Source organism: Lepidothrix coronata, unplaced genomic scaffold (assembly GCF_001604755.1).
Source record: "Lepidothrix coronata isolate B3197 unplaced genomic scaffold, Lepidothrix_coronata-1.0 Scaffold33, whole genome shotgun sequence".
Taxonomy (NCBI): domain Eukaryota; kingdom Metazoa; phylum Chordata; class Aves; order Passeriformes; family Pipridae; genus Lepidothrix; species Lepidothrix coronata.
The window spans coordinates 5,496,082-5,522,455 of NW_016690213.1; the positions used below are offsets into that span (position 1 = coordinate 5,496,082).

The 26,374-nt window shown below is 36.8% G+C and overlaps 1 protein-coding gene across 5 annotated transcripts in view; it reads right to left on the reverse strand.

Annotated features, from left to right (window-relative positions):
• SRBD1 (S1 RNA binding domain 1) overlaps nucleotides 1–26,374 on the reverse strand; it is a 123,819-nt gene that overhangs the window by 55,639 nt on the left and 41,806 nt on the right. For all 5 annotated transcript variants that reach the window (XM_017811773.1, XM_017811775.1, XM_017811772.1 and 2 more), the window contains one exon: nucleotides 8,070–8,161. In XM_017811773.1, coding sequence (XP_017667262.1) covers nucleotides 8,070–8,161 — 92 coding nt within the window. The remainder of the gene's footprint in view (nucleotides 1–8,069; nucleotides 8,162–26,374) is intronic.

Here is a 26,374-nt window from a genome sequence, read left to right on the forward strand (position 1 = left end):
TCACATAAGGATAAAAATGCATCCCACTCAATAACTGTGACAGCTTAGCTACCTCATGAGTGGGAGCATTTGTTTTGTGCTTTGAAACAACATGAAGCTTCCAGATGCGAAGGCAGTAGATTGTTTTACAAATAAATACGTGGCAATCACAAGCCATTAAGCTATGATTAGTTCAACTTCAATTTTGTCATAAATGAGATAATTCTGTATTTTTATTATAAAACCTCAGTTTTTCATTCTTGCTGAGACATGCTATTATAACATCCAAGTAACTCACCCTCCTCCTATTTTAAATTAACTTTTGCACCTTAAAAGTCTGGGTTGAAACTTCACTGTCAATGAAATAAAAAAATAATCTATTAAGGTAATCAGAGACTAACTCACAAATGCATATGTAATTACTGTCAATATATCATACCAGAGTAGATATGGAAACATTACAACTTATTCAAATCCCTTTATAAAGCCTATTATTGTGTTCAAGATCAATTACTCTCCATAAGTATCTGCAATAATGTTTACTCAGTGATCGATTGTTCAGGTTTCCTGAGTCCTGGAAGCTTTCTATCCTGTTGACCTGAGTTTCACCCTCCTTGCAAAGGATACAGTGAAACGTACAGTAGTCTTTTCATTAAGCATTCTTTCTCAGTAGGTCAGGATTTGTGACACAGTTTTGAATCCTCATATATCTTCTTGGTGGGTTTAAAGTATGCAATTTATTTTAAGCAACTGCTCAACAGCTGCATTTCATCCAAAGTTCTTCTTTGGCAAGTGAGCAGGTTTTTGTTTTAAAAAGGTTACATTTTAGTTTACTTTTAACTCCATAAAACTGATAATCTGTTACTTGCCTAAGATTAATGAAATAATGAATGACAACATTTTACTTATTTACTGTGAAAATCTTTAAAAGAGATGGGTTGGATACAACAGAGAAAGTTAGAAATACGTTTAAAGAGAAAAACTTGACAAGTGAATATTACAATGCAGCTTTTTAAAGTCACTATTTTTTCTTAGAAACACTCTCAAAATCACTTTTTTTGAGTATTAGTAATTTCTGTATCACAGAATAGTATCAATTTTTATCCAATATGAGATGGGAGACACATAATCATTTAATTCAAGCCTGATGTGATTTTTCTGTAACAGAAATGAGTTAAGAGTTACAAGATGGTATAAACTCAAAAAAAGTCTTTTCCCACCTGCTCAGCTCAAAAGGTAGATACCATCAATATCCTTTTCACACTTACACTGCTCGTACTAACTGCATCACCGTGCCATTGATTATTGTTACTACCAAAAGTAAAAAATTACTTGAAGTTCTAATCTTACAAGAGCTAATCATCTGTACCAACAACAATTATTAACCTTTTATAACTGAGCAGAATATCCTTCCCTATGCCTACAGTAAGAAAAGCAGCTTTGGCGAGTAACACATCATACTACAATATTAAAAGGAGACCAAAACTCCTTGAAGAGCATCCTAGTACTCGTTGCTCCTCTAGCTCCATACTTCAAAGAAGTAACAAAGCCTTCAAAGGAAAATACACAGACACAACACATGCACAGAGTTACATCCAGAGGAAGGGAAGTAATGGTTTTAATAGCTCTTTATGCTAAGGGAAACTGGCTTTACTCGAGAAAGTAAAGCTTGCAGATTACAGATCAAACTATAGATCAGCCTACAGATCAAACAATTCCAGGCCACTACTGTGCTGTACAGCTTCAGAGGAAATACAGCGCTGATAAGCAGCATGTTAACGATTATATACCACCTCTCCCACATACCCTGAAGTTTCCACAGATTAGAAGACATTAGATTCTCGTCTAGAACAAGAAAATACAGACTACAAACATCTCTAACACTCGTCTAACAACCCATTCAGCATTACGCCACTGGTTTGGGGCAATTCGAGCCCATTTTTCTCTTTCTCAATGTCCTGAAGCAGGCACACATGTCCATGTACAACTGCAGAAGGCTCAGTCATTTCCAGACTATCTGCAGTTAGAGACTGGATTTTGAAATTATCCACAGAGTTCCTATAACTTCTGTTTAAATTGCAGAGGCTAGTCCACACACCTTGAAATAAGCTTCTTCTCTTCAGCAGGAACTGGGTCCCATGCGGAGAGAAGTAACAAGACCCTCTTGTTTCTATTACTAATTATTTATATTACTATTATTAATTAAGAATTATTGCTATTACTATTATTTTAGTTTCTTAATAGTACTATCATTAATAGGCTTCATCTTTAACATATCACTATTGTTCACCATCCCTTTTGCTTCTAGCCACTGCATGTTCATTATCACAGTGTGACTCTCTATGTTCTACTTCGAACAGTATAATTTAACTTGTTTTTAAATGCTACAGAATAAAATAGATGCAAGATGATATACGATTTAATTTCGTACTGCTGTAAATGCACACAACTCAGCTAAACATTGGGCTGACAAATTCTTTTAATGCATAAGAAGTCAGTGCTTACTTTCCTTTCTGAAAGCTCGTGGAACTTTCACCAATCCTCTACAACTAGCTGTAGAAGAAAGCTTCCACTTAGACAGCAGTGCAAACGGTTTAACCAGAAGACTAAATAAACCAATAAAGTTTTTGAAAAATGACCTTCTCTCCTGAGTAGCCAAGGGGGAGCAGTGCTCTTTTAAGAAGATGAAGAAATTAGCTCAAGTAGACATCCAGGCACTATGTCCCACACATCTAATCATCAAATTGTTTTACTTTCCTTAAGATAAAGTCAAAAGAAATTACATTTTTTCCAATCTCTACCTTTTACTTGCTGGCCAGTATGACAGCTCTGAACTCTATGTCTCTAACAGGACCCCAGGGGATAAAACCCTGTAGCATAACAGTCTCAAAGTTCTAACAAGCCCTCAAAGCCTACAAGGCTTTCTTTTGCAAGGAAAAGTGCAAGTGGTGTGCTGAACTTTGAGCGTACAATAATGCAATGTGGTCTGCCCTGTGGAGAAGAGACAAGCAGATGGGATTTGACAATGCTAAGGCAAGATGTGCTGCATGACCTTTGGCTCTCTCAGATTCTTCTTTATCCTCAGAAAACATCCCTTAGAAGAAACACAGTTTCCATACCGGATTATACTTGTGCATGCAGCACAAGACACACGCTTGCCCTGTTAGTTTTTCAAATTTTTACAAAAAAGTAGCTCTGGGGAATATTTTATCTACATTTGTTGCTTTCCTAACTGGGCGACACAGCTATGTGGTCTTGACAGAGGACTCTAGTCCTTCATGGTCAAGAGGAAAATGAGCATTTTTTGGAGATGTTGCATTAGACAAGCCCAAGTACGTTGCTCTTGTTCCAGCTTCTATTTTGCTTTTTAAATAGTGAAAGAAAGAAAAGATTGCTAATTTGTTAGAGCATTCACCTCAAAAGGAAAGATAATTCATTGATTTAATTAAATTAAGACATTTCTCATTTAATATAACTAAGTGTATATCAAAACCAGAGTAAAATCCTAGCGTGACTACTGCCTTATAGCAATTCTCTACCATCAGGCCACTGTTTCACCGGAATTCATCAGTTTCCTCTGATTCTTAATCATTAAGCAACATTCATTTCATTAGGCTATCCACTTCAAGAGGTAGAGAGGAGGCAGAAGAAAAAAATCTGTTGTGAGCACAAGCCAAACAACTGGTGCATCTTCCTCATACTAAGGACAACAAAACCTTCACTAGCTGATCATACCTTGTCAAGTTTCCAGGCATCCAGAAAGTACATAAATTCCATATTTCTGTGTGCCACTCCTTCAACACTACTCATAGATCCTTTCACTGTTTATATAATTCACCTGTCCCTCCTCGGCTTTTCCATTTTGTCTATTCGAACTTGCTCAAGACAACAAGCATTTGCAACCAGGAAGTGGAGAAGTGGAGAAGTGCTGAGAGAAAAAAACCAGAAAGACACCTGGCAGTGTCTGTGTGTTGACACCTGCACTCACTTTCTTTATTTCTCATCTCATAAACCTTATTTTTGTGAGGAATACAGGCTCTGCACAACAAAATAAACCCTAAGGCAGAACTAAATAGGACAGGATGGAGGTAAAGCAAAAATATCAACCTTTGTAAAATCATTTCATTCCAGAGTTCACAGGCCCAGTGACAGCAACCAGAAAAGGTCAGCTCTGATTGTCATGGAGTCCATTTATTTGAGGGAGGAATGATTGTCACCACTGAATTTTTTCTTATACAAAGAATACCACATCAAGACAGTCATCTCATGTGCTCTGATAATGAAAGACAACTAATGGCAAGCAAATTACTGGTAAATTTGCAAGGCAAAGTACCATACCCAGCAAACTGTTACAACTGCTTCAAATGGAAACTTGCATTCAGGCCTTGCATTGAAAAAAAGGCACAAGCAAGTCTCAATCAGAGAGACCTAAAGTAACCCAGATGATCTTACAGACAAGTTCAAGTGCATAACTCTTACTTGAAGCTGCCCTGAATAAAAACTAACCAAAGGTTAAAAATGAAGTGTTGTACTGACAGTAGCTAAGAAAATAAATTAAGAAAAAAAAAAGGGCCTCAACAAATGAACAGGACAGCCAAACAAATAGGAATTTGGCTTTATAAAAACTCCACCAAATTAAACATTTAACTATTTCTTCAAGAAGGTGGCCAGAGCACACATGCCAGGGCAGAAACAGAACTGCAGTCATCCAGCCAGCCTTGCAGCTCCCTCATTACTATTACCTCATTACAGCCTCAGAGCAGGCACTCACAAAGCCTTGACAGGGCACATATATTAATAAGTTTCACAAAGGCGAGCAACATTTCCAGCTTGCAAAGTACTCTATTTATGGTGTCCACTCTACCCTAAAAACTTCCACCCCAAATCTTAAGTCTATCTGTAGGCACAGCTTTTGGGAAGGAGAATTCATGGAAACCTTGCATTCTCTTCTCTGTCAGACTGCAACCCTATCACAGGTTCATCCAAACCCCCATTACTGAACTCCAATGGCTTGCTCTCTAGGCAGAACCCTCCTAATCTGCTGCAGCTGAACTTCCTCAGCCTATCAAGGAGGAAATCCTTTTATTGCTCTGGCCTATAAGCCTCTTATCTCCTAATTCTGTGAGGCTGAGAAATAGCTGTGCTGCTCATTAATCCTCCAATGACTGTCAGAAGCGGATATATACCTTCTCACTCTACTCAAACACAAGTAACTAGGTTTCATCAAGTTCTTTACTATCTACTTAGCCGAGTCCCACTCCATGACATTTTATAGGAATTGGAGTAGCAGAACAGAAGCTTCTGCACTTTCATGAAATATTCAGGATAATTCTAAAGTTGGAAAGACCCTATTTTATTCACTACACTAGAGATAACAGCAAATTGTTTAAGGAAAGAGCAATTTTTTTTTCTTTTTTCAAGCAAGTGCAATTTTGGCTAAAAGTGCTGTATGGATGACTATAAAGACTTTCCACTATAGTTTATATATACATCATTAGTTTAAAATGAGATTTTTCTCAATTTATTACTAACTCACATCATCCATGACCTTCAAAGACAGTTCAAAGGGAAGAAAAAATAATAACCAGTTGACTTCTTGGATTAACTAATACCTTCAATTAGCACGCCCAAGAAATGCTGAAGGTTGTTGGTTTTTCCCTATATAGAACATTCAGCCAAGGAGAAATTAATAAGCCAATTTTTTTATCATGATTGATGTCTTCTATTTCTCTGTATGCAGTGAAAACGTACTACAAATAGCTACTAAGCACCACTGCAAATATGACACATAATGTGCATTATTTAATATTTCACATTTATGTACCCAACGAACAATCATAGGCCTACCTGTGTAAATCAAAACAAACCCAAACCCTTCTATAAAGTTTGTGTTGAGTAAAATGTTAAAGTGGCAAACAGCGTTAAGATCACAGATATCTCACGTCAGCTGTACCTTTTATTTTAACTATAAATGTCACACTTCATCATGCAGCTGCCAGCTTCCCTTAATGTACTAAATGCTATCATGTAAGCACAGAATCTGACATGATGTAACACAACAATTAAAATAAAAAGCAAGTCGGCTTTGACATAATGTCACTTTTCTGTTTGCTGCAAATTAAAGGAAAATCAAAACTTGGAAAGTAAAAGCCAGTCAAGAAAAAAGTTTGCAAAAACCCCTCAAACATCAGTTAATGCTTTCCTTGAATGTTATGTCACATTTTTACATTGAACTTTAATATCCATAGCTTTAGCACAACTAATTATAATTTGACACCAGAAGACATCGGGAAGAAAATCTATAACTTCTAGAAAGATTCAAGTGTAATAAACACAGTTCTAGCTGTCAGTTCCATACCAGCCAACATCTATGGAACTAAGCAATTATTTTTCACTTTCTACCCTACTCTTTTTCAGTTTATATCCATTCTGTGGGACCGCTACGGCATGTTAAAATTGCTGATGCTTTTCAAACCAGATGCAACAGCACTTAGGTTATGCCTGAAGCAAATCCTAGTAAGAGTAGAGAAATTATGAACTCTAGGTAATTAACACTGAAATTGGTCATGTATTAAAAATTTTAGTTTCATTTACTGTACTTGATGCACAACACAAAATAAAAGTGTCTGAAACAGTGAAAAATAACTTCAGAAAAAAAGGAAAACCATGTATATCTAGAAAAGCATAATGTTAAAAATTAGATTCCTTTCTTTTCGGTGTTATTTTGTTCATTTCCATCAACTCTAACCCCACATTTAATAAATCAGCAACATAAAAAACTTTGGCCCAAGGGAAAGCTAGTGCCATCTGTCACAAACACACAGAAACGTCACATGCCTAATATTTGCTCTGGCCATACCATGACACATTCAAAACCTCTGTGGCCCAGGGAAGAAATAATCACAATGCAGCCTGTTTGCAGTCAGGAAAAAGAGTCAAGCAAAAAGAAGCTAGAGGCCTTTCTTGCAAATGATATAAACATTTCAAGAATACTCCTGTAAAAACATTCACTTGAAACATTGAGTTAACACTTTTCCCCCTTTGTGGAAATAAAAGGAAAAGGGAACATGGGGAATTCTAGAAAGTTTTACTTCTGAATACCACATAACTACAGAATTGTTTTCTGCTTATCTACTTCTACACCCTCCAAAGGATTTCCAGGCCAGTAACCTGTTAGAATAACATTAAAATTAAGAATATCATAATTTTTACTGGAAAAGACTTATATATTGAGTGTTGCTGTGTTTTCCAATATGCTATATTTGATTGAGAATGACAACAAATTGCAGAAAAACCAAGAATCAAAAAACCCAAGGTAGGTAAAAACTAATACAAAAAGACACACAAAAATACATACATGAAGTAATCCAAAAGTAACCTCAAACCTACCCTTACAGTTGTCTCCTAATAAACCAAATCTATGAGTAGAATTTGGACACTGACAAAGCTGCCAGGAATTTGATCATTAAAGACTACTGTTTAACCAAACACTGAAAACTATAATAGTGGCTAGACTTGCACATTTCTAAGAACTTGAGCTGTATTATACCTCAGTGACATTCATGCTGAAGTAAATTTTTTAAAAACTAAAACTAAACAGTATTTCTTGAGGACTATATTCAGCTACATGAAGACTTCAGTGATCACAATGGATGCACACCTTTAAATTATCTGTTCTATTCCTACATTTTTTCCTAGCCCTTGAATAGTTTAATTATTTCTAGAGATATTTGTGTGCACACAGGGGACAAGAAAAGAGAGGAAAGGTCTAGCTCTTGTGGGCATGGACATGTGCAGCTATGAAAGTTTATGCAATTCATCGTTTATATTAATTGTTATAAATTCTCCTGTGCCAGGCTATACATCCACAAGGTTCTTTACATTACAGGTATTAGAAGAAGATGATGTCATTAATTTGCACACCTAGGACTTCAAATGTGAAATACAGAAGAATTAAAGTTTAGAAACAAAACAACCAAAACCTTTTCTACTTTTGACTATTATTATACTTAATATTATAAACAATACAGTCTGAGAACTGAGACTTGAGCTCCATGTTGAAAGGTGATAAAATGAAATACTCTTCATACCTGCACTTCTTAGGTTAGGGTCTAGGTCTGGCATTTCCTTGGATGCTTCCGGACTGACGCTGTAGATAGATGCTCCCGCTTCACTGACAATGCTGAAAAATAAAGTGGCAAATAATCAAAACACCACACAGCTGAACAATGCAACTGAAAGACTTTTTAAGTGACTTAAGTGAATATTTGTTGGGGTTTTTTTTTAAAGCCTCACCTTATGTTTTAAAAATATCTTGAATCAACTGAATACTTACAAAAGTACGACAGCACAAAGGAAAAGATCTCCATTTAAGCCAAAATACCCCTCCCTGACCTGCAACATTTATTCTTTTTCAATTCTGGCCTTATTATAAATACACATTGTGCATAATATCAGCCCCTGTATCAATCTTTACAGAAGAGAAAATGAACACAAGAAACAAGGGTTACCAGGTGTAAACAGGCAAATCAGCTTTCATAAACAAAAACAAGTCTACCTGATAATTTCATTAAAAACACCTACATTCTAAAGTCTAACATTAAACAATTACATGAATCCAAGTCACGAGCATGCACATACATTGTCTCAAGCCAGCTGCCTAAAACACTCAAAAAACCCCAACTTGATGCAGACTGAGCCACAGAACTGCAGCTCGCTTCTCAGCGGCATTTCATACCGTCTTCTCCCCGCTCTCACTGCCATCCCCAACGAAAAACACAGACTGCATGTCTTCAGTAACTTAAGCTACAGTTCATGTACCTACCACACACCTCAAATTCACTCAGTAATGATGATAAACTCACCAATTCAAATCACAGCACATAATTAAAAAACCTTCGAGTGCTCTAGTTCCACTCAAGAGAAAACAGCAATTCAGTATTCACAGTCTAAGTTATTTTCAGCTGTGAAATTCTGACACCACAGAATCAACAGTATATTTCCTCGAATAACTTCAGTAGAACTTGAATTTCAGGTTGATAATTACAGCATCATACAGCTAATGCACTGGAAGTTAATACTATCAGTGTCAGAACTATTTTTACTTTTACTATCCCCCTTTTAGAATAACCTGATCTTTGCCATAAGGAGAGAAACCATCATCCTTAAGAAATAGACCTTTCAGTAAAAACCCTAACTTTGCTTTATATGGTTTTAAAATTGGACTATAAATTTTCCTTTTAAGAACATTTAGTAGGTTGAATTTTTAAATAAAGAAATTGATACTCAGAAGCCACTCCCTTTAGAAAAAGCCGGAGAACAACTCAGAGGTAAAATATGTTCCCATTCAATGTTTTGAGCACGGTAACAGTAAACAGTGTAAAATGCAGATACAAAAGGTAAGACTTTCTTACTGTTGTTTGTGCAGATTTCCCCCTTCCCTAATCAAAACTGGAATTCGGTGGAGTGCTGTGCTGAGACAGATCTTAAAGTTACTCAAAAGAGCATTTCAATATTACAGACAGACTGGATCTCTCAATAAATACAGAGAATAAAATCCTGTTCTCTGTAGTATTAGTGTAACTCCAGACCCATTCAAACAACTAGTTTAACAGAGTAAAAAAATCCTCAGACCAGCTGAACAGGGCAAGTGAAAATGAAACTATTTACATGATCTTTTAAAACGATTCAGTCTTATGAGCATTCCTTCACCATAAATGACATTCATAAAACATTCTCATCACAGAGTTCAGAAATAAGATCATATCACAAAAACCTAACAAAGATGTTGACAGAAATCTAATAAAACTGATTTTTCTGATGAACGGGTAGTTTAAAGAACAATGCAGCAGAACATATTTCTTAACCTGTTCGCACCTTATAAAGGCAGCATCTGGCAAGCTCTTTCTTTTTGGATATTGCTTCTAAAAAACCACACATGTTAGCACACACTTCTAACAGCTTTTCACTAATCGCTCTTCAATCTTTGTATTGAACCAGATCGCAAAAGTTACCTCTCAGGCAATTTCTAGATTTAATGCATTGATAATACACTTAGATTAAAAAAAAAAAAACAAACACCACAACAGCGTTTTGCACACATTTTTACAGCACTGTGCTATAAGCTGTGCTACTGCATACAGCTTATTTCTTGATCCCTTCCCAGTATTTTGTGCAGTGAAAGAAATAATGTGACCTACATGGCAATTTTAACACATTTGACATTTTATTGATTCTCATTAATGCTACACTGCCAATTTTTAGAAGCAGAAGAATTACAATAATACTGTCATTCTATGGTAATATGTGAATGGTGCCAAATTTTAAGGTAGGTAGCACACAAACTTGCTAAAATGAATAAATGCAATTAAAACTCAGGATGGGAGACAGAAAAAAGCACATTTTCTTTCATCAAGAGCAAAAACATTTACACACTGGGGCAAGGAGAAGGGGGGAAGACAAGTAAAAGAATTATTTCAAGCAAGAGAACAAGATCTAAGTAGCACTTTCAGAAGCAGCATACACTGGATACCTGACAACCACTCTGACTGAGATGGTTTTGTAGATGCATGCAGTTATTCTATGAAGTATTTGGTGTGGCAGACATGGAAAAGGGGATGAAGAATTTTCACTCAGGCAGAACCCCATAACTGCTGCACCCAAGACAGTAAAACCCAGATATTAAATAAATTTGTTACCCAGATTAAATGCATAAGGCCACAAACTCCAAAGAAACCATCCTCTGAGTCATTCAACCACAGTCAAATGCAAACTTTTACAAAACTATTACTGGCTGTCATATGGTTTGATTTAGCTTGTTTTTACCTACAGTGAGGTGGTTACTAATGTGACACTGGCACATACAATGCTAAAACATTTAGCTTGGTCAAAATACTAAGATTACAAGCAAAACAGGTTTTGGGATTGTCTGCAGTTGTTCTGGATTTTATTTTTTGACTAGAAAGGAGACGGTTACTTTGGTTCACTGATATTTTGGTTTATTTCCAAATTCTAATAATTCTCTTGAAAAGGGAGATGGTTCATAGGACAATTTAAGCTAATTCAATGTTGCAAAATGCTCTGCATCATGCCTGTCAAATACTACACATATGTCAGCTATATTAAGACAAAACCAACTCTGTTCAAATGAGTAGGCAACAGAAATTTATTTCAAACTACTGCACAGTCCACACTGTTCTTCAGTCTCCCCTTCCCCTTTTAATAAATGATACAATTTTCAAGACAGTCAAATGAAAAGCTTCATAAGAGTTGGTGAAATTATATCTAAAATCCTGTCTATCTTCAGAATTTGTTTCTATTTCAACTTTGTAAGTCACATAATACAGGAAACCTGAAAAACTTGACTCCCCCACCCCTCACGAGACCCTTATTTCTGTGCATTGCGTAAGAGGAAAGATCCTTGCACTGACTAAAACGTAGACAGTTAAAACAGCATTATTAAACAGCTATTTTTAAAGTCAATATGTAGTAGGTAAATAAGCACATGGTTATGATACAATATGCTTCTACTCCATGAATGGACAAGTTTTGAACAAACTTGTAAAGAGTCTGGGACTACGCCTCCATACTGTCTGCTTCCCACACCAGACATCCTACAGATAAGGTTTTTTCCTCAGCATCTATATCCAACTTCTAAAAATTAAAAGTGCCCAAATCACAAAGCTACTACACGATATTACAATGTACTCTTTTTAATTGTACAAATAAGCTTGTTGCACAGAAACTAAGTTTTCCTATACTGCACCCGTCTCATTCTCATTTGTTAAGACACATTTTAAGTACCTAAAGCAACATTAAATATATTCCACCAGCACCACCTGGTGGGCCCTCAGCTTTATGCTACACACCATGCCAGCTGTATTCTAAATACTTTAAGGAGCCTTTTAAGACTTACTAAAGCAAGTAATTTTCTTACTCAGCTTAAATAAGTATTATATATTTGGTCTGAAAAGACGATTTGATTTGAAAACATTCATATTTTCAATTTTTTAATTTCTACAAGAAAAAAAGCCTTTCTTGTAAAAGGTAAAAAAAACCCCAACAAACCAACTAAGAACACTTAGAATTTTTTTTTTAATCAAAGCTATTATATATCTACAAAAATGCATAACCTTAAAGATTACATGTAACAAACTAGTTACCAACAGTTGTTTAACTAAATTACAATTTTTAAAACTTGCAAGTTTCTCCGGTAGTAAATTTTCACTGTAAACTCTTTCAAAACTATGTGAAAAAATCTAATGTATGTATAACAAAAAAAGATATCAGGTTCAACGTTTGTGGGTTTAAAGACGAATGCACCTTCCTGACATTTCCATGAATCTTATCAACATTTCAGACTCTTACATTGCATTGAGGTAATTTCCCCACAATCAAATTCAACACAGGACTAATGACCTATAAAGAAAGAACTTTACATAACTTACTGTTTCTACAACCTCCAAATCCTGGATTTACAACTTAAATCTTTAAAAAAGCATTTTAAGAAACAATGCCAGCACAAAGAGTTGTCTGGTGTTTATTACTTGGAAGAAGACTATGGTCATTCTAAAAGCAAAGGGCATGTCAATCTCAAAATGGGCCAAGATTTTAATATTTGGTCATAAAATGATGATCTGCCAAAATAACTCCCTTCACAATCCAAATTTAGTAATTGTGCTTAATTCCTCTAACCCAACCTTTTACATGTTAATCGATAAATATTCTTCATAAACTTGTGGCAACAAAAGCCAGAGGCTCCCCCAAAGTACAGCAGTACAAAAGGGTCAAAGGTTTATTTAGTGCTACTTACAAAAATAATTGGTTTATGAATCATCCAGGACAGAAAAATAAAATTAAATAAAATGACAAAATATTTGCTAGAAAAGAATGTTGCATTTAGAAGTTCAGTTGGAATGTATCAATCTTTAATTATGTTGACAGATGTAGTGATTAAAAACAAAGTAAGAAGGGGCAGGGAAGACTTATTTAAGCACATGCTCTTAAGATTGGGCTATTTCATGAACAAGAAATCCATTGGGCCTTACTGAAAAACACAGAAGTCACAATTAGTTCCAGAAGAGCCTAAAACCTAAAAGGGTTGAGAGCTACACTAGAGAATAAGATGCCTGCATCTGTTGTTATATGTCTCCCTATATACCCATTTTTGATGACTAAGGAAAGCCACATAGGGGAGGTCAAAGAAGCTCTCAAGAGGAAACAGCAATAATCTGTTCATTTGCATTTTGACTTATCTTGCTCTTTCTTCTCCTGTCAACTTGGCAGGAGCAACTTGGACAGCCCCTCCCAACTCCTCATTATCCATGGCAAGCTGTAGATTTCTTGGGGTTTTGGGCAGAGTTACCTGCTGCTCCTAGCAATGCATATTTGGGCCCGTGAGCAGCCCAGCACAGTTCCTTCTGCCAGGGAGGTGATGTCTATGGCCCATGGGAGACTGCAGGCCAGTAAAGGTTGAGTGGGATGCTGTGATTTATGCAGCCACATGCCCCCTACCACAGGAACAATAGGACACCAGGCTTGACAGACCCTGGCTCTGACACAGCTATACCACAATTTTTTTTTTTTCACATGAGGAACATATGTCATGGAAGCGCAAGATTAAAAGGTTCCAGTATATACTGAATAATGCATTTTTAAAAGCCTGTTCATTCTGATAGATGAGATGAAACTCAAAAGCTGGTCTTCCCCCCCCCCTTAGCTAGTGGTATGGCAAAAGGAAGATGTTAGGATGACGAAAAAGGATTATCCTAGAAACCAAGCATTGTTCAATAGAATCAAGACAAAAAAGATACAATTCATCTGTGTTTTTAAAGAATCTAAAGAATTAGCTTTAAATTTTAACAATATGTAGAACCTGGGAAATATTGTTATTGTAAAATATATTTAAAACTGAAATGTACTGTTAGGTAGGAAAGGAATTTTCATCAAGTTTTCATTGCTTCAGTCAAAACTTAAAGTTGTTACATACCATAAAAGTTTCACTTATATGAAAGTCCACCTTTCAAAATCAGTCACACTTGACAAAAGCTGTTATAGTTGTCTTTAGCGAAAATACTACAAAAAAAGCTCATAGTGACTCACAGTGAAGCTATTCAATTAGATGCAGGAGGGACACCACAAGTCTTAAAGCACAGTTCCTGCTTCAGAGGTCCCAAGCACACAAGAAGTTAACTGCACAAAGAGTGTTCAGAGAGCACATCAAATGATAAGCAGTGATACAGACCTCACATTGTTGCTCAGCTGCATTCTTAAGTTTCTGTTTACAACCGGTATTTTGAATTCACCACAAAAAAGTCAATGTTTCTACCCACATATGAATAAGTTGGCTCTATATTCCACAAAGTTTACTAGAATTCACACCATGCAAAGAAAAAAGGAATTTGATCTCGACCAATTCAATCTACCTTTTAAAGTAAAAATTAGTACATTATTTCAAATCAGGGACTCTGTTCTGCAGCAATTTTCAACACAGATTAACACTACCTCTTCTTTCAGTTACAAACCCTACTTTTGAAACAGCTTGCTGACCCTACAGCAGGAACAATAAATAAGCACCTTATAAAGCGGCTTCTGACATGACAAAAGTTCAAGGCAATCATCCTTGCACTAGGGATTAGTTGTCTCCTGGTCAGCACCAGTTAAGCTGATGGCTTTCCTGATAGACAATATAGATCTTTAGAACCTGCTCAAGAGAAAAGAATTAGACCTGTTTCAATCCATATTTAGCAAGATACTCTAATCACAGTTCATATTGTCGCTTCAGATAATTAAAAATTACTTATATTGAAATAGCACTTAGTCTTAGAATGATACTTCATTTTCCATTTTTCCTGTATGCTTATGCAGAACTAAACTTCCCGACAGAATTGAAGTACGCACTTTCAGATGAAGAACAACATGCAAAATTTAATGGTTTGATACCAATTTATAGTCTTTCAACATCAGATAAAATGCAAGAATTCCTCAATGTCTGTTTATAAGAAATTTAAAGGAATATAAGAAATGAAAGCCAGTTTAATTGAAAAGATCAGCATTCAAATGTCAGAAGAAATATATGACAAAGACTGAAAAATTAGTAAGTATATTAAAAATTGTAATTATTCAAATAGTTGTCTTGAAGTATTACCCACTCCTCCGCAAGCTGGGAAATAAGAGGGCTAAAAAGCCCAACGTTTTTGACTTTCACTGCTTTGGAGTCTATAGGAAGGCTGTGTATTGATTTTACATTCTAAGAGCACTTTTCCTGTAATCAAACCCAATAAAAGATATTTCAAACGTAAGGACAATTACGTTCTGAGCCAGGCGACCTGATTGCCTCTTTGTTAGCACAAAACAGGTTTCAAAAATACAGGGAAAGCACTCGGGGCATAGAATTTAAAAGCTCCTTTTAAAAATGTTACTACTTTGGAAAATGCAGCCCAGTTCTACTAACTTCTAGATTTGGACAAATGCAGAAAACATGTTCCTCAAAAAATTTCACTGATTACAGAATTAGAAGAATCCAAAATTTTCTGATTTCAATTCCTCAACTACACTCATTCCTCTTCCCCAAGAAAAAATGACATGACGTTTCCTGCCATTAAACCAGTAAGACAATTTATACTTGCAGCAGAATGAAACAGGTTTGAGAATTATTGCAAACATGAGTTACCATGCTTTAATTTCTTTTGTATTAGATAAAACTCTATGAAACCCCAAATCAAGAACTAGTTACCATACTAAAATAAAACTAACTGTATAACTACAGTCTGGAATCCTTTATTCATCAGTGTATGAACCATGCCCTCAGCACATCCCTGCAAAGGGAAGAATGATCAGATATCTGTCTTCATCTTGTCTGAAAACGATGACATTTTTCAGTAAGAAAAGGGTCCAAATGGCAGGTGTCAAAGAGCTTTAGCTTCACACGTGGTGCTAGGAGGCAGAAAAAACAACAGTAGCGTGTGGCCATGTCAGAGCTGCACAGAAGCTGCCGTACAAACGCATATCTGAAAAGAGCAAACCTCAGAGCCTGTTAAATCAATCTAGTGCCAGATGCTGTTATCAGAACAAAACTGGTGCTGTGGATTCATCCCCAGAAGAAATACATGTCCCATGTTTGCAGTGAAAAATGAAAGACCTAGGGTGGCGTGTCTCAAGACTGAAGGTGACAGTCACCTGTGACTGCCCCCATTGCTTTCATTGACAGTTTCAGGAAACAAGTCCTGTCACTGCTCATAAAGCAGCTGGAGTTGAAGCTCCTTTCTGCTCTTGTAGAGAGCTTTAAAATCTGAGCTTCAGGTCTAAATCTACTTCCAAGTTAGTCATCCAACTAAAAAGCAGTCAAGTAATTTATTTTTACTTTAAACACTGTAGTATAGTAGGAACTTGAGAGAAAATTTAACTACTGCTCTTCTCCTTGTTGCAGCAATGCCAAGGAGAGAAACTGCAATAATATAGATAATGCTGTAGAATCAACATTACCTTAGTGCAAGAGGAAAGGTTTAAAAAGAGAGAAGCACATTTTACGCGATTACCATATGACAACAATTAAATAAATCTAAGCAGAATAAATGAAAATTAGTTGTATTCAAATACATTCAAAAATTACCCATCTACAATCAATTGACATTAGAAGAAAGAAAAGACAGTAAAAAAGTCCTCAGGTTTGACACAGAAATGAAAGCCCTACAGTCCACTTCTAAAAATATAATAGGCATGACAGTGGGCATGCTCCTTATGAATACACTTGATAATTTCCAGACCAATTGTGCCAGCACTCACTCAGTTTTGCGCAACTAAATTATCCCAGTGAACTCAGGGGGAACAAACTATATATGCAAAATTAAAAAAATATACCCAAACACTGATGAGAGTTTACCTAAACTCTTTTTACCCAAGCAGAGGCACAGGGAGACAAAGAAACATAACAGTTTTGGCAGTCAGGCTTCAAAAAGAAAAACACTAGGTGATGTTAAACACTCATATTTCATATATTTATAGAAAATCTTGAAATTAAATTGCATCGATGTATACATTAAAAACATAGCACAGTCCAAAAAGATGACGCTTCTCCCCAAAAAGCCTAGCAAAACTGTTGCACACTGAGGAGCTCAATGAGCAGTTCTCAAGCACTTGGTGAAGCCAACAACTTGACCCAACACCACAAAACACAGCAGACCAAAGGAAGCTGCAAGTTCCAGAGCAGAAGGCTGTCACTAACACTGTCCTGCCAGCAGCTTCTTCTCAGCTCTGTCAAGTAGAAACTCCTGCAGTGGCCAAATTGGTGTTGCACCCAGCCCATTTCCAGCTACACAGGATCTTGCGAGAGACAAGATCCATCTTTTTAGAAACAGCAGAGGCAAAGGGTAAAACCCTGGAAACTCAGTAGTTCATGCATAGTAACTCAGGTTAGAGCATTATCAAGTACCAAGGTTTTGGGAACAAATAAGACATTTTTAAAAATGCCTATAAAGAAATACCTAGACTTTGCTAGTACCATCTCTATTTGGCATTGTCACTGACAAGTTATAAAACTGGGGAAAAACTGATGTCTGACTCAAGTCTGTTCAATTTTCAAACCAAAACCTTTCTCTATTGCATGCACTGTCATACCCACACCACCCTTCTGTGGGACACAGGACACTGAAAACAACAAATGATCCATTAGGGAAAGTCTATCAGGTTCTTCAGTAAATACAGATCTCTCAACCAATTTATTTGTCAGAGAGCATTCATATTTAGTCAAATAAAAATTTTATTAAGAGGCATCACATGTGAACAGTCAGTGTGAAATTAGGCTACAAGAACATGCTATATGAACATGGAGTTACTATAATTGCTCTTGGGAATCATTTTATCTGTTAGAAAGGGCAACACAGACACAGCAACTGCTGTAGCTAAAATGCAGTTTGTTAAACCAGACCAAAGGCTGGAGCTTAGAGTCACGTTAACTCTCATGGAGACTTCAACCCCAGAGTGGAGCATAACTGGACAAGACCACAGCATATGGAGCAAAATGCTTCTTGGAGAATGGCACCTCCAGCAACTGTCATTTTCTTTAATGCTCACTCCAGGCAATTGGGAGGCAGCTCGGCCAGTGCTGTCGTGTAGCCTCCACAGCCCTGATTCATGTGAAATTCTGACCTGTAGCTTTGGCCAGAGTCAAGCTTTATTCTGTTTCCCCCTCACCCTTTCCTACAATACCGTTGGATCTTAGGATCTCTCCATCGTAGCCAAACCCTCTCCTCAGCACAGATCCATGAGGGAAGGCTGGAATCAACTATACCCCTTCTGAGGGAAGGTTGGAATCAAATATAACCCTATTAGGGTTGGGCAATGCAATGCAACGTAGGAAGACACTGCACACAGCAAGAGAATCGCAGATCCTCTGCTGCTGCTGCTCCTCTCTGGTCCCTCCCCATCCCTCTTAACAGCTAGGCTGTATCTGAAGACATCATATTAAATCTTTTTAACCTACAGACACTTCTTGGCACAGTTTACTGAACTCTGAAGTACCCAGGTTTTCCACACAGAGAAACTCAAAATATATTAAGAATTCTGGAATCAGAATAAATGCTGGCAGGAAAACTTCTTTGAGGTATCAAATCCTAAGAAAAAGTGTGACCACATCTTTCTAGCAATGTCGTTTCTTCTTAGTTTACTTTGATTTGGAATTCACCTAAAAAAAACAAGCTGTCTGTTTTAGTTTACAGAAGATACATTCACCTCCTGAGTTTATTCTCCAGTTCAACATACTCAGGACAAATGTTACATAAAATAAAAAGTGCTTCGTGCAGATCTGATCAAAATTATATGTTGCTACCTTTCAAAAATAACTTCCGCAAATTTAACGATGACAGTGCTATTATAATTTTTAAAGACCTCATTTGTGGGTTCTTTGTTTCTTTTTTTTTATTAATATAGGAGAAATGGTTTGCTTTGATATTTTCTGACGATCTAGTTTATAACTATTCAAAACTGACAGTTATCAAGAAGTGCTCCTTTCTGCCCACAAAGGAAAATGTTTTTCTTTATTGGAAAAAAGGTTGTAAACAGAGCTAGGAGTCCAGTGCTTCCAGCAAAATCTATTAATCCCCTATGAAGGTACTGTAGCATTACAATATAAAAAGGATTATAGCAACAGACAGGGGAAAAAAACCAAGAAAGTTAAGAAATTCTTATTGTTCAGAAAAATGTAACATTTTTCATGCAATCAACTGAAGCTTACTTAACCTTAACAAGCACTGGTAATAGCTCAGTTACTTTTCCTAGATATATTTAAAGGTAGGGAGATGTACTCAACTGTCTGCAGAGCAACATAAGTAGACTGAGTGCCTTGTTATTAAATTATACATTTTTCTCTTTTTAAGCCTTTAGGGTTCTTTCATGTCTTTTCTGCTCTCCTCACTGTCATAGTTTTAAATATTATTATTTTACTGATATCAGATGCAACTTCTGTAAGAGATGCTAATATGAACAAAATATCTCCAAATGAAAGTGAGCTAAAATTAGGTGTATTTTTTTCCCTTAACCATTTAGAACAGTGGATACTCTCTCATTTTATATTACAAACAGAAGTATGTATCAACCTCAGTGAAAAAAACCCAACAAACCATAAATAAAAATAATGACCAAATCCACACAAACTTGCAATGGATTGATGAATTGCATGTTTGTACTGACAACAAACTCCTTTAGAGAGATTGTAACTAAACAGGGAAAAGAGCCTGACAAAAAGAAGTATCTGGAATTAGTGAAGTAAAAGTTCAGTTAGGTAGTGCTATATTTATTTTCCCCCTTCTCTTAAAAGGGAATTTTTGTTCCCTTAGGTTGTGACAGATCCACACTGGAGGCTTTCCATGAGAAATATCACTAGAACTGGCATAAACATATGCTGAAAGACCACTTCATTTAAAATACATTTTTCATTCAGTTACAAAATACTTAAAAAAAAATTTCTTCTGGACTGAAATTTCTCATGCTTCATTTCTAATCTATTACTTCTAGACTTGAAAAGAAAACCCCAACCATAAAAATAGTCTTTTATTTTTTGTAGTTATCCAAATATGTAAGCATAGGATAAGACAACTTTTTAGTTTAAGAGATACCCTTACATCTACTAAATCATAAAAACTCAGCTTATTTTATGTCTTACTTTTACACCACAATTTTCAAAGTGATTCTCCAGTCACAGATACATTACACAGTAGATACTCAATCACCTGCAATTCTAGCAATAAAATACCTTACAATAGTGTGAGGGTTCATTGACACATTTCTAGATCTAATTACTCAAGATTCCAACAACATATTTTTGAATAAAAACATCTTGGAATATGCATTTTTTTAACCACATTAGCCATATTTTTGACACCTGCCCTCCAATTTTATAATGGGAAAATCCCTCAGAAACATTTGAAAAGCTGTGGGTCAGTTACACGACTTTAAACAAAGGCACTAAGAAAAGTAAAATGGGCAACTCATCCTTTTCAAGTACAACTATGTTGTTTTCTCTAACAGATGCCAAACTTTGCTCCAGGAAGTTCGCATTCAGGTTTTTTTTAGTAGAAAACAAAAAATAAAATAAATTAAAAAAAAAAATCCATCAATTGCCAAACTTGCATCCAAACCCAAAGCCTTAGAACGGACTACTGATTTCCCCCTTCCCCCATTCAAAGCTCTGTTTTGTCTCCACATTGCACATGTTACTTCAAAATCAGAGTAAACTATTTCAAAGCTTTCCTGTCATTTCATATCTTGGCAGCAAGAAAGAAAGGTATGCTGGCACTCAACTGAAGAGTCTTCTGGAGAGCATTACACAGAAAGTGGAACCTACACCTATGAACGCTGGCAGAGTCTTACAGTTACCCTGTGACGTGGGAAATGAGCAATATTCTGCACCTACTTCTCTGGATTGGTCGTTACTCTTACGTCTGGATCCTGCAAGGCAAGCCACCAATGAAGAGTGAGGGTCTTGGAATGATTCTTTCAGCTTTTGGAAACTCTTGAATGCCTGGAAATCATAGTGGTTGAAAGGCAAATGTGGAGACTGGCTGGTCTAACACCCTCATTCAAAGCAGAGGGAACCAAAGCAAGTTGCTCAGGGATGTATCCAGTGAGGTTTCAAATGTTTCTTTGAACAGACTCTAATACCTTCTATATTAACAGGAACACTTGGATCCTCTGTAGCTAAGACCTGAGGTTTTGGTATTATTAACCTGAGGTTTAGAGGGTTTTTTTAATGGCAGTTTAAAAATTTAGCACAATGTATATGTTTCAGTAAAGCACATATCTGCTCTGGAACAGTGTCTGAGAAACAAATGGAGATTTTAAAAGTCAACACACTCCGCTTTCAAAAACAGTGCTGCACTGAAAATTCACTAAACAATTCCAGCTTCCTCAAATGCTGCAAGCAAAAAGAAAACCTGAAATTGTTTGAAAATTAAACAAATGGAAATGTGTGCCCTGCTGATTCCTGCAGTAACAGAGTAGGCCCACTTAATTTCAAGTCTGATGTTAAGCTGTTAAGACTATTCCTGCAGTTGATAAATAACAGCTGTCATTTTAAAAACAAACAAACAATCCCAACATAACAAACCCCCAAAATTTTGGAGATCAGGGCTACAGAAGAAAAGACAGCACAATATTAAAACAATAGCTGTCCAGATGAGAACCAGAGGTTATCTGATAGAGACTCCATGGCAGCGCAGCAGTGCAGAGCCTGGAGGCGCTCTGCCTGATGCAGACAGCTCCTGCAGGGGGTTATGGAAAACATATGCCAGGGTGGGATATGCAGCACCCTTTAATACAGCAGAGCATCTCCTGCCCTCAGGCGCCTGCTCAGCTCTACTGGCTAGTGCAGAAGGCAGCAGAGCCAAGCCTACATCCTCAGCCTGCCCCTGGTAGACAGGCCAGCACTGCTGCTGCTGCCAGCATCCCCACGGCCCTGAGCCAGAGCAGCGTGAAGCTCATATTTGCACACCAACTTCATCACATGCAACAACACGACCAAGATCTGCACTGGACCATTCCAGGACTTTTACTGGTCAGCTTGTTATGAGCCTGCAAGTATTTCTTATATCCACTGCAGAGGAAGGGTAACAAGCTCCTCCTCCACCAAAACAATAAGAGCCAGGCAGGGCCTATGGAAGCAGGGGTAAACAAGAAGAATAGTGAAGAGGACAGCCTTAAGCATTCCTTTAAAAGGAACTAAACATTCTTTTAAAAGTATTTTTATTCTTCTTGTTAGCTAAAGAAACAGGATATATTAAAAAGATACTATATCATGATATCAAAATTATTTCATTTTAAGACATTCAAATTGACAGTGTCTCTTTCTATTTACTCTTATAGCAGAAGATTAGAGTTAACATTTCCTTTAGCAGAGATAATCACTGAGAAGTAACACAGGAATATCCAGTTTGATTTACTTAAAAATGACAAACTAACTTCTAGAAAGTAACTTCAATTAAAAAAAAAAATGACAAAGTAACTTCGAGCTGTGGTTTTACACTATGAGGAAAAATAGACCAGGAACAAGCAATAAATGCATCACTGATTTTACTGAAAGCCCACTTACAAACTATATTTATAGTACAAAATCATAATGCTGACAAGAGAATCACCCATGGAGGATGCATGTCTAAACTTTCCCTGAAACATTTATGTCAAATTCAAATGTCAAAATGTATTCTATCTAAATGTTAGTTCTAGTTCAACCCAATAAAAGAACTGAACAGGCAGTAGGCATGTTGCCTTGGCTGCCAAAGAAGTTTAAGAAAATATAAAAGTTAATTAGGTTTGAGGCAGAAGTCTTACGTGAAAAGCCAATTTATTATAAGCAATAACTATAACTGCATACAGATAGACATCTTTGGCCCCACCTCCAGGTTTTTTATTTAGAAACATCCAGACAACTGAGCTTTGAATAGCATTCACTGCTACATAAAACAATTTGATCCAATTAGAAACTGTGGTATTACTTGCAGCTGCAAAAAGGATTAAAGTGAAAACGTTATTTCTATGTGAGCAACAAATTTGCTTCCAGGAGCATTAGGTGTTAGAAGGAAAGCAAATAACTAACATGCTAGATGGACATGATTACATTTACAACTATACATGAAGTTACCAAAGCAACACAAATCTCTCCCCAAAAGTAAAAAGGAACAAGAAAGCCATCATCACTCTCTCTCTGCCCTCTCCCCTACACTTGCCCATTGTTCCCAGTTGTTACTGCCACAAGGGCCTGGTACTGAAGAAGGTGCTTCATGTAGCTTGTGCATTTTGATGTCTCCTTTCAGAAGCACTCGTCCCCGCTTCTGTATCATTCACCATGACAAACGGATCACTTCTCCTTCCCTCCACTTACTCATCGTTGACAAAACTGCTGGGATCCAGTTATAGAAAGGAATTATCCTCAATAGGCACCTTCAGTTACAACTGTATGACACTGCAGTGATCTAAATCTAATCTCTTTTCAAGCTGAAATAACCTACTCTAAGTCCCTTGGAGACACACAGCACGTCTATATTCTCTGCCTCTCATGCCCTGAAAACAGCAGAAGGATCTCCTGTTGCTGTAGCTTCTTTCAGTGTCATTCATGGAGCTTTTAAGACTGCCACGCACTTCGTTGATAAGTTAAATGAGCCCAGGCAAGCATAACCCCCAGTTTCAGCATCACACAGAATTATTCCAAGTGAAGGTGCAACATAGGTAGCTCTCACTCCTTCACTGCCAACAGCCTCTAAGAGCCAGTAGCCTGAAATCTGGAATAGAAACTACAATTTTAGCTAACTGCATAGGGAAAGTAGAGCCTTTGCTTTAGACATGTTGCATTTGCTTTTCAGACCTAGAATATTCTCAGGCTATCAGACACCTAGAGATCATTAATGTTGAATTTAAAAATCTCCATAAAAACCAAACCATTTTGGCTTTTTTCTTTTTAAATCAAGGTTTTTAGCAGTTGCTCTCCTAGTACTGGAGAGTACTAGTTAGCAAATCTACAAGTGGCAATTTACCACTCTAAATAAACCTGAAAATACTTTCAGAGGGAGATTTCTATCCAAACTTTGGATCTGCCTACAAACTTCCATTTTAACCAGATCTCAACAGTATTGATTCTTCAAAGAATAAAGTATTCCCCACTAATGATACAATTCATGCATACACTCCTTCCTTTATTTTCTTAAACATTTCTAATTAGTGTTTAGAAACACATGCAATGTACACTGCAATAGAGATCTAGGGTGAAAAATTTCATCCCAAAGGTAGCTCTCTGACAGAAGACACTGAAATTAAGGTATCTAATGTAGAATGTTAGACAGATGAATGTAATCTAACTGTCTAACCTAAGCTTCTGCTATCAGCATCAACAATACTAGCACAGTAACTTTAAATAAATAAATAAATCCATATATCACGTCTCACAACAATAAAGGAAGACCAGTAAGAGCTGAAATGCAGAACAGCAAATGTGGCTTTAAAAACGAATAGGTATGAAGTTTGGCAGAATCTCAACTTAAATAAAAACATATTACAGGCAAACTTACACTAGTGGAAAAATGCTTACTTCTCCATTAGGTTCTTACAGAATGTCTACTTGAAGACAAAACACTATCCAAATATACAACCAGCTCTGACTGTGCAATAACACTCAGTCTTAGTACCTCACAAATCAGAGGATACATCTTGCATTTATATAATTTTAATCTGGATGCTCTCACTATTAATCACACTATATTTGTATGCTTACACTTAAATTAACTTCTGACAGGATTTCACAAGTAATTCCTGCTAGAGCTTCTTTACATAGTGAGGAGCCTAAATGAAGTTTCTTAGTCTTTACAAGTGAAAATTTACCAATTGCCACATCAATTTCATGACACAGTTACTTAAAACACAACAGACATCAGAAACATATGTTTTTATGTATGAGAAGGGTAATAGAGTAATATCACAAATGCCACAAACATCACTTATTTTAGAAAGGTAATATTGACACAAATCATAAATTACCATTTTAATGCTTTTAATTTACATTCACTTCCAGTGTCAAAGATTTTGTTAGCATGGCAATACCATACTAGTGTGGAGCAATGCTATTTCATCCAGGCAATGGGTAAAGACCAGCAGTTTAAAATGCACATACAGGTAACAAGAATCACACTCCAAGTTTCCACAATTCAATTCCCATAATTAAAGTTCAGCAAATACAAATGAGAAGGAGGGTTTCACCTATTTTGAATACTTTCTACTTTTTGTTATTTTCAGGTCCAAACCCAGTGGTTTTCAACGTGTGGTTCAGACGCTACTTCCACGGGGTTCACAAAGGACATGGAAAAATCCAGCCCACTGCAGTTAGGCTTACAGTCCCTGGAGTGATTTTTACACTGCCACCAGCAAATTTCAATGATCTGCAAATCAAAAATACATCAAAGAACCACCATCACTCAGCTTAGCCAGCAATCTCTTTCAGTATGTTTGACCAGGTAACATCCAAATTTGATTACATTCCATTTCCACTAGGAGGAAACACAAGTTATTTTAAAGAAAAAAAAAGCCACCTAAAAATACAAAGACACAGAACCACATGTGCTCATTCTGGAAGCTCTTAAAATGGTGCTGCAGCAGCTCACCTGAAAACATAAGGTCTTCTGAAACCAGTTTGAAATCAGTATCAATACCAAGTTTGGAGCAAGCCTTCTTCAATGCTCACTGAGTTACAGTAACACGGTATTAAGTTACATTTTTCAGCTTAAATCCAATTTTAAGCTTGGACTGCACACCATCCATTCATGCTCACAAATGATTAGGGAAAAGAAGAGGGAACTTTCTCTTGATGTAACCTGATGCACTAAAAAGACAAGGAACGCTCAAAGCTGTACAAAGTTCCCACAGACCGTACATCAAGTGTGTCTCCCTAGAGGAAGTACCTTCAAAGCGCCCTGTCCCTTACTCCCTGACTGCACTCTCATACTTTCTGCACTGCTTCCTCCACCAGCTACCCACTTCCTTAAGCTTCTTGCATTCCTTGAGCCATCCCTAGACCCTTGCAACCACCCAGGCACCTCTTAAAAAAAGGCTCCAGGCCTTCTCCTGCCAAGACGTACAAGGTGGCACACACGGCACAGAGACCTGCGCACCACCTTTTACAACAATTTGAGAGTTCCATCCCTCAGTATCTTTACTGATACTCCACACATCATGTGAATGAGTCAACAGCCAGTGCAATGAACAGTAGTTTGGTGACTCTTCTGAGAAAAAAAGAATATTGGACCAAATAAAACCAGCAATTCTGGGAGAAGTGGGCCTGTTACACTATCATCTTGTGTTATGTTCATTCCACTAAATAAGATCTTCCTGGAAACCTTTCCATGTTATTAAACCGATAAAAACC